At 36.0% G+C, this 9829-nt stretch overlaps 1 protein-coding gene and 1 long non-coding RNA gene across 2 annotated transcripts; one reads left to right on the top strand and one right to left on the bottom strand.

Annotated features, from left to right (window-relative positions):
- Window positions 1-677: 677 nt before the first annotated feature.
- Window positions 678-2138, bottom strand: LOC125190976 (uncharacterized). The gene is made up of 2 exons (XM_048088419.2): window positions 1565-2138; window positions 678-1052 (listed from the first exon to the last, which is right to left on the bottom strand). Exons 1-2 carry the CDS (start codon window positions 2136-2138, stop codon window positions 1015-1017), a joined length of 612 nt encoding a protein of 203 aa, XP_047944376.1. The 3' UTR covers window positions 678-1014.
- A 1705-nt stretch (window positions 2139-3843) lies between these two features.
- On the top strand, window positions 3844-4765 carry LOC148926883 (uncharacterized). The gene is made up of 3 exons (XR_016130147.1): window positions 3844-4000; window positions 4075-4127; window positions 4422-4765. It is a non-coding gene; the product is annotated as an uncharacterized LOC148926883 (long non-coding RNA).
- Window positions 4766-9829: the final 5064 nt, after the last annotated feature.

Here is a 9829-nt window from a genome sequence, read left to right as displayed (position 1 = left end):
ATCCAACTTAGCGGGTCTATAACATTGTTATTTCTAATATTACTCTCCCCCTGACCGCTAAGGTGGGTGAAAAAATACTCTGTTTCAAGGAAGTTGCAGTTCATAGTAACAAACATACGGTTCGACTTTGGATCAAAACACCTATATCCCTTTTGATTTACCCCATATCCTACAAAAACGCATTTAATAGCACATGGAGATAACTTAGTTCTTTCGTGTTTAGGGATATGGACAAAAACAGAGCACCCGAAGACGCGAGGTTCAAGTGTCAAGGGTGGGGGAATTTTTGTGAGGGTGGAAAAGATTTGCAGTGGGGTTTTGTGTTTGAGAATACTTGTAGGTAGTCGGTTCAAAAGGTAGGCTGAGGTGGCAATGGCTTCTGGCCAGAAATGGTTTGGGGCTTGGGATTCTATGAGCATCGAACGGGTCATTTCGAGGAGAGATCGGTTTTTCCTTTCGGCAACGCCGTTTTGTTCAGGAGTATGAGCACAAGTGGTTTGGTGTATAAGACCTTTTTCTTGAAAGAATTGCTTCATACTAGAATTAACGAATTCCCCCCCGTTATCTGACCGAAGTATCTGAATAGTTTTTTGGAACTGAGTTTGGATAAGGTGGTAAAAATGAGTAAAGTGTGAGAAAACTTCAGATTTATGCTTCATAAAATATACCCAGGTCATGCGAGTACAATCATCAACAAAAACTAAACAGTATCGAAAACCTTGTCCCCCAATTACTGGTGCGGGACCCCAAACATCAGAATGTACTAAAGAGAATAAGGTTTCAACACGAGTACTGTTTAAAGGATAAGAGTTTCGGTGACTTTTGGATAGAAAACAAGTTTCACAGTACATATCATGCTTGGGAATAATACTAGGAAATAACAGTTTTAAGTAACCGATAGAGGGATGACCCAAGCGTCGATGCCAAAGCCAAGCTTTCCGATCTGCCGACCCGTGAGTTAGCATGGCAGTTCCTTTTTGAGCTATCTCATCCACATAGTAAAGTCCATCACGTTCAGTGCCACGCCCAATTATCTCCCCGGTTCGGATATCCTGCAACAGACAAAATTGTGGCTGCATTAGTAACGTACAATTTAACTCCTTTGTGACGTGACTAATGGACAATAACTTATGAGACATCGAAGGAATATAGAGACAATTTGACAATTGCAGGGTAGGTGATATGTTTACAGTCCCGGCCCCCTCAACAACAGTAAATTCCCCATTCGCAGTCTGAATATGGGATTTATGAGGTTTATGAAGTTCGATGAGATCTGCGGCATCATATGTTATTGTATCGGTTGCCCCACAGTCAAATATCCATCGGTCATTTTTTTCTTGATCACTAGACACTATGCACGCAAATCCGTGTTTTTCAAGAGGCTGAAATTGATTATGACACAAAATTGGGGTATTTGTGGGATTTTCGAAATTTGTGGGGCTGAAATGAGGTTGGTGATGTTGGTGGGGGTTATTTTGAGAAATTGGAGATGGGTGGGGTAATTTTTGTAATTTTTGAAAGGTTTGGGGGTCTCTAATAAAAGAGCCCCCAAAACCTAGAATACCTGAACCCAAATTGGGCGCCGCTTCTGCCTCATTTCCTAACTCATCACTCCAATCTCCAATTACACTCCCACTTCCTCCGGCGACAAAATTAGCCGCCCCGGTTCTGACCGCTGGTGTTGCTGACGGAACAGCCCCTGGTTTCGTCTCTTTATCGCCGCCCCGGGCTTGTGCGACCGGCTGGTTGCCCCCGGTGGTGGCGAGGTTCTGGCCGCCTGGTGTTGGATCTCCGACGATCATAGCAGCATGTCCGGCGCGGTTCCAAGGTGCGCGAGAAGGTGGTTTGCCGTGTTTCTCCTCCCACCAGTCGGGGTATCCGATTAACTCAAAGCAAGAATCTTTGGTGTGTCTCTTTCGTTTGCAATGTGAACACACCAATTTTGATTTGTCCTCATCGTCGGACCTCCTATTCCAGTTTCCTCCACTCCGATTGCCGCCTCGCGAGCCGCCGGACTGTCCACCGGTGGGGTTCTGTCGGCCTCGTGCGATGAGGCCTGCTCCTATTCCGTCAGCGGCGGTTCCACTGATGCTTCCTGGTTGTAGCACTTGTATCTGAGTTTCATCTCGTCGAATCATCCCGTAGGCTTGTTCAACGGAGGGAAGTGGATCCAATTTGAGTATTTCCCTCTTTGTCGTTTCGTACTTGTTGTCGATTGCAGTCAAGAGTTGAAATACTCTCTGTTCTTGTATTAATTGATCGTGGATTTCGACATCCTCGGGATACTTCATCGGATTTGTTCTCCTCTAGTCTATTGCTATCCAGATTTCTTGAAGGGTGCTCCAAATATCCTCTAATGAATTGTTTCCCTGCCTCAGGTTACTCGCTTTCAGGTGGAGGTCGTACATCTGGATCTTGTCGCCCCCACTGGTGTAGGTGACGGCTAGTGCATCCCACACATGTTTGGCTGTCGGTTGTTGGGAAACTCGGCTAACTAGCCGATGCTCAAGGCTGTTCACCAGCCATGTGAACACACAATGGTCTGCCTGCTGCCATTGTGGGTATGTTGGATCAGTTTGTGGTGGAGGGGGTGGAACTCCGGTAATGTGAGAGGCCATCCCCCGACCTACGATTTCTTTCTTGATGAGAACAGCCCATAAGGGGTAATTTTCTCCATTCAGTTTGGTGGAGATCTGGAGGGGTTGGTTATCAATCCGGTAAGGTTTTTGTGGTGGTTCTGGAGGGTTATTATGAGCAAAACCATGCGCATAAATTCAGCAAACTGCCGGAAAAAATCTTCCGGCATAGATGGGTTGGTGTTATTTAAGATTTGGTTGTTTTCTGACATCCTGGCAACTTGCGCAGGTTTACGGTGGGTTCAAAACAAAGGTAATAAAAGAACAGGAAAGAAACGGGAAGGGCCGAGAAAGGTATCAAGGACGATGATGATACCTTATCTGAGTCCTAACCCGCTCTGATACCATGTTAAATGGATCAGTCGGCATATTTGAGAAGAAGAGAGTATTGGAAAGCTATTGATTGTATTGTATGTATTGTATTTGATGATGAAATAGTACCCAACATCCATGTATTTATAGGGATGTTGGGGACTCTTGAGATACTACAATAAATGTATTCTTGGAACAAGACAATTATTGGAACAAGGCATGATTAATTATCTAATCTTGGGACTTAACTCTTCATCAATATTTCTTCTTTTCCCAACAATCAATTCTCACATCGGTTGTGAAAATAACTGTATCAATTGGTGCTCTTGTTGAGAACACACGCGTTGGTCACGGCGGAATCTTTGCCCAGCCATCACTCCGAGTCGCCCCCAAACGTACTCGTTGGTCACGGCGAGTTCATTGCCCGGGCACCACTCCGAGTGGTTTGGGCTTTAAATGAAAGTACCAATTGATACAGACCAAATATGAGAACTCATCCCAAAATATGAGACCGTAACTGATGACCCTCCCTCTTCCCCTCTGTCACGTGCCGCTAGTCCCGCCAACGGCCAACCCATCCGCAAATACAAATTGCTATTCACATTCACATGGAAGAAGCCAGCTGGGGTGGATTGGATAATATCATAATACCGTGTTTTTCAAACTAACTACTCTATAAATCATCCAAGTGGGAATATTTTCCTAATTAAGTTAGTTAGAGTTATAAGTATAATAAAACACAAAATTTTAAAATTGTGATATCAACTCGCCCAAAAGAGTTGACTATATAATTAATTTGATATGTTGAGTCAGGAATTTAATATATTGATCAAGATTGAAAGCTCTATATACAATTCCAACTTACAATGTTACAATTATAATATTTTTGTTTGGTTCATCTCTCTCTTCCCTTTAAATAGATCGAGTGAATTCTGGAAACCCCCTCAAACGTAGAAACGGCCGGAGGTAGCTCATGGCGTTTGGACGGCAGCAGCTAGCGGTGCTTCTCCTTCTTTACTTCTTGGTGTCTTCCACGGCGGTTCCACTGTCAAGTCAGTATTTTAATTCACCTATTATGTTAAATACTATTCATGATTATTTGAATATATATTGTTTTGTTCTATAGGACTCCCTAAGACAGTCAAGAATCAAGTTTCACTCAACCAGTTTCATGCTCAGGTCTCTCTCTACTTGTATTTATTTTTTTTCAATTTTTTCTAACTATAATTTTATTAATTGAGTTGAATTTCTTTTTTCACATGCCATAATTGCAAAATTTTTGACATAGTTTTGGGGCATCATAAGTTTTACTGTCATGAATGCAATTTTTGTGATATTCAAGTGAAACTTCTTAAATGATTACCAAAGCCTTGGAGAAGCTATGTGAATAATATGACATCATTATACCTATAAAAAACATGAAAATAATTCTACTCAACCTAGAATAAATCTTTTTCTATTTAAATTTTGCAGGATGTTAGAGAAATTGAGAATGACGAGGGGGTGATGGTGAGCTTGTTGGAGAGAAGAATGAACACTGTATTCACAGATTATCTTCCTCCAAGGCCTCGACCTCCGAGAAGATCTTAGCTAATGACCACTTATCAGTTTGTGATAATTATTGAATAATCAATTAAATTATAATATTTCAAGCGTACATGATGAGTATATCATCATCTTGTATGGTTTGTCTTTGGCTTGGTCTCATTTGCTTCCTAGTTTCAACTCAATTTCAATTTTGTCTTTGAAAAGACTGTAATTGTGAGTTTTATCATGATTTTTGGATCTATGGATTTGAGTTTGTCAAATTTCATTAATATTGCCTGCGCCCTGTAAAAAGTTCACATCTTGGAATAATACGAATTTTAATACACATTGGCAAAATTAGAAAAGAGAGATAAAAGTATAAAGTGATTGAAATATCGGTACTCGTTATTTCATTGTTAACTTAATCTCTTTTTTTATGACGATAAGATTACCTATTAATAAGATTATTAAAGTTTTATTATAAAAAGACTAGAAAAATCTACGCTTTTGAATCAAAAGGGTTCACTAAGTGAACCTATAGATTCCAATTGTTTCCGAAATTACAAAACTGATATTCAATACCATTAACAAATTCAGGTTCTTTGTTTAATAGACAATTTTGAAAATATATATATTTCGACATGGAAAACAGAGGTGGGGACATTATTATTTTCAAGTTAAAAAAAAAAAAAATCTTTGAATCAGCCCATAACTGGTCCAGATTGTTAGCCTGAGTAATGGGCTTCTGCAGGCACTAGTTTCATCGGGCCAGTATAAATTTAATTAGACATTAGCTGTAATTAAATTTCTTTTAAGAGTTTAGTAAATTAGGACATGTAGTAAATGTAACCATTATTATTGATTTTGATAGAATATAGGGGTCAATTGTATCTCCGGTTGTTTGTTATGGGCTAAACGAGACATATTATCTTAACCACTACTTGTTTTTTTTTTTTGGGTTAAATTTGTTGGATTGCATCCACATGCAAAATAGTGGAATGTTGCTCATCTGGCATAATTCGAATTAAAAAACTAATTTAGGTAGAACCCATCATGCATTATTTTTCTTGTACATGCAGTTTTGTGTCTTCAATGATAAATTTATAATACATGCATGAATATTTTTCCTAACATTGTGAAAAAAGTCTACATTAATTAACCAATTTTGTATATTCAAGGTTAGATGAGAGACGACAGATTGATTTGGTCCTTTTTTAATCCAAGGGTTAATCGGGTGCATGTAACTAATTCTAATTGCGATGGAATCTTATTGGGCTAAAAATTTCAAACCTAAGCCTCTAAAATTAACAAACTATTTCAGGCAGTTGGACTTAGGGCTGGGGAATTATACCGGAATACCGGACTTATCGTACCGAAAAAATACCGTTTTTTCGGAATACCGTAGTTTTCGGTACGGTATGATACCTTACCGATAGAGATCGGTACGGTAACGGTATAAGATTTCTCATACCGCGGTATACCGAAGATTCGGTATGCCGGTATATACCGGTATACCGAAGATTCGGTATATACCGATGCTTCGGTATACCGTGGTATACCGGTATACCGATTGATATATATATAATATAAATATATATTTATATATGTTATATTTAAACTAAATTTTAAAAAATAAGAATTTTTATTATACAAAAAATAAAAGAATCAAAATTGGGAACCCTATTTTTTGAAGTAGTTGAAAACTAGATTTTATTTTAATATTTTGGATATAATAGATTTTTTCACGGTATAATGGTATAACGGTATGCCGTACCGCAAAACACGGTACAACGGTATATCGGAATGCCATATCGCAGTTCGGTATACCGCAAAAGTACGGTATACCGAAATGCGGTACGGTATACCGATAACATGGTATGGTAACGGTATGGAAAACTGCCATACCGAATTTCCGGTATACCGAACTCCGGTATACCGAAACTTACGGTACGGTATCGGTATGATTTTTGTCATACCGTAACTTTCGGTACGGTATACGGTATGGCACTCCCGGTATGGTATACCGTACCGAACCACCCCTAGTCGGACTACATTAACATCTCTGATAACAAAACAATTTATAAAAAAAAAAGTGTTGAATTTACTTAATACTAGTAATATACAAAAGTCAATGACCAAGCATATTTTCAAACATACATTCTTCTTTTTAGAATTTTAAAAAGGTATCTTAAGATCTTTTTCCTAGAAAAGATAAACACGGTAGTTATTTTTGTATACTTTTTTTCTAATTTACCGTTTTTTCATTGAAATTCATTAATGTTTACCTTAAGGTAAATAAGAATTCACTATTTTTAAGAAAATGTATTTATAGTTTGTAAAAATATATAAAAAATATACTTTTTCAATCTAACTCTTTCCTTGGAGTTAGAGATGCTTTTAGAAAACCGTAACCTTAGCAAAAGACAACTAGTAGTACTCCCCTGTTCCATAGTAGATGTCACACTTGGGAGATGGTAGATGTTATTTTGTGTGTTAAGTGGTGAAAGAAAATATAATTTTATAATTAATGTGAGAAGGAACTTTTTACAAAAGAGGAAATGTGACATCTTTTGTAGGACAAATTAAAAAAGAAAGTGTGACATCTACTATGAAACGGAGGAAGTATATTTTTGCATCTGTCTTTCAAAATTATCTTCTTAAGAGTTCATGGAATGGTCTCTTGTTAATTTGATTCTAGAGATCTTTGATGAAAAAACCATATGAAAATGACAAATGAAATGGCAAGTGATAGACGGAATAATTTTTAATCTTTTTTCTTCTTTTCTTTGAAGAGTGTCCTCATGTGTGATATATTGTGATTTTATATTAATGTAGTAATGGGTGTATTAGGAAAGTTGGAACTTTAGTTTCTTTAATTTAAAAATATATATATATTCACATATCTATTTATTACTACTAGTATTTGAGTAACTTGATGAGAGGTAACGATTAGTTTTAGATGATTTATAATGAATGAGTTGACCTTAAACTATTTTTCCTCTAGAAGTTTATAGTATACTCCACATTCCAACTTATGAGAGAGACTTGTATGTTAGACTTAGTCAGATTTTTTGCAATAGTTTATGGAATTGAAACCGTGAGTGCATCTAGAGGACACCGTATCTTTCTGAGTAACATGACATAAATAGTTATAAAACTGTATGCAAGTAGGAATACTTTTCCTAATTCTTAAAAATTACTACCAGTTTGAATTACATATAATAAAACAAAAAAAAAACAAATTTATATCAAATTAAATCATTGTGATATCAACTCACCCAAAGAAGTTGACTATTAATTATGAAGTTATTTAAATGCGTATAATGATTGAAAGGAATAATACCTAGCTGTTTAGTTCACAATACATACATATAAATATATTTGTTTGACTAATATTTTGTTTGGTTCATCTCTCTCTGCCCCTTAAATAACAATTTAATCTGGAATTTGCAACTTATTTTGGAACTAAGGATCATAATTTCAGTGAATTCTGAAACAACCCCCACACTCCTTGCCAAAAATATAGAAACGGCCGGCGGTGGCTCATGGCGTTTGGACGACGGCAAGTAGCGGTGCTTCTCCTTCTTTACCTCTTAGTAGTGTCTTCCACTGCGGTTCCGTTTCAAGTAAGGGTTTTCAGCTCACGTATTCCTTCTGTCCAAGAAATTGACACTATTTCTATTTTCGCCCTCTCATAAAAATAGTCCACAACCATTTATAAAAAAAAATCTATTAATGTAGGTCCTATTTTCAATAATAATACTTCAATCACTTTTCTTTCATTCTTTCTAATCACCTATTTTATCAACTACTACATTTTAAAAAAATTATGCCTGTCTCCGAATAATCTATTTTTATGGGATGGGACCATTAGCAAACGAATGCGTGAGGAGTTATATATACTACTCCAATTTCAATTTGAAACCAAGTTTATTTAATAGGCATGCTATCTGAAATATATATTGATCAAATTGATCTAGTATAGTTTTCATGATCGTTTTTGTATGTATATATCGACTATTTTGTCCAACAGGACTTCTTAATACAGTCAAAAATCAAGTGTTGCTCGGCAAGTTTCATGCTCAGGTCAGGTATCTCTTTCACTAACACACAATTTCATATGATATTAAAAACTGATTTCACTAAACAAAACCGATTTGGAAAAAAAAATGATTCTACATCGATCTTAACTCATTCTTTTTTTATATATATTTAAACTTTGCAGGATTTTAGAGAAATCAAGAATGATAAGAGGGTAAAGGTGAAATTGTTGGAGAGAAGATTAAACATTAAACTTAATGATTATGCTCTTCCAAAAAGACCAAAAAGTCCTCCTATACATAATTAACATGTATCTCTGATTATTGAACAATCTATAAAAATTAGTACTAGTACTAATATTTCGAGCACAAATGTTGAGACACTCTCATCTTGTCTAGTTTATTGATTTTACTTATTCATATCCGCTGCCTAGTCTTAAACCATGTTTTAACTTCGCCTCTGTAATTGTGAAGCTATTATATGGTTTTTGGATTTTTGGAATTGCGTATTTGAGTTTGTCAATATTCGTGTGTGTATATATGGTAGTGTAAGATCTTGATAATATTCCTTTATAAATATCAATCTTTCCCTATTGATAACAAATTATCAGAATTGCATAAAATTAGTTAAAGTTTGCTTCCAAGAAAACTAAGAAAATTTTTGCTTTTGAATCAAGAGGCACGAAACCTAAAGAATCGAACTATTTCCCAATTTACAAAACAGATACTCAAAATTATCAAAATCAGGTCCTTTGTTTAGTTAACAGTTTTAAAAATTACACCTATTTCGACATGACAACATATTCAAGTTATGATATAACTTGGGCTAAAATTAAGCCCATTACTCGTTATGGGCCTTAGGCACAAGTTCCACTGGTCCAGTCTAACGTTTATTAGGCATAAGTAGCAATGTATTTTTGTTAATAAGATAGCTATTTTCTTTTGGATATGTGATTAATGCAACAATTGGAGTATTATTGTTTTGGATATAATCAACTGTTGAATAATATTATAAATTTATAGTGATAAATTCATAAACCTTTTTCATAACATTGCATGTGATAAAAGTTAACAACTGAATTGGGCCTTATTTAAATCCAAGGGTTACATTTTCGTTATATAAAAATTAATCATTATGGCAAATCAGGTAACAAAAGAGTTTTTAAAAAATGTGTAGTATTTACTTAACTATATCATGTACTTCATCAAATATACAAGTAATAATGGGAAAAAATAGTTTACAGAAACTTCTCTAGCATATAGATTTACTTAAAAATATAACACTGTATTTACTCGTTACCGATTCACGAATCT

This window comes from Salvia hispanica, chromosome 5 (assembly GCF_029641045.1).
Source record: "Salvia hispanica isolate PSC_SH4W2 chromosome 5, Shi_PSC_v1, whole genome shotgun sequence".
Classification (NCBI taxonomy): domain Eukaryota; kingdom Viridiplantae; phylum Streptophyta; class Magnoliopsida; order Lamiales; family Lamiaceae; genus Salvia; species Salvia hispanica.
The sequence above is the reverse complement of the archived record's forward strand: the minus strand, read 5'-3'. Positions and strand labels throughout refer to the sequence as shown.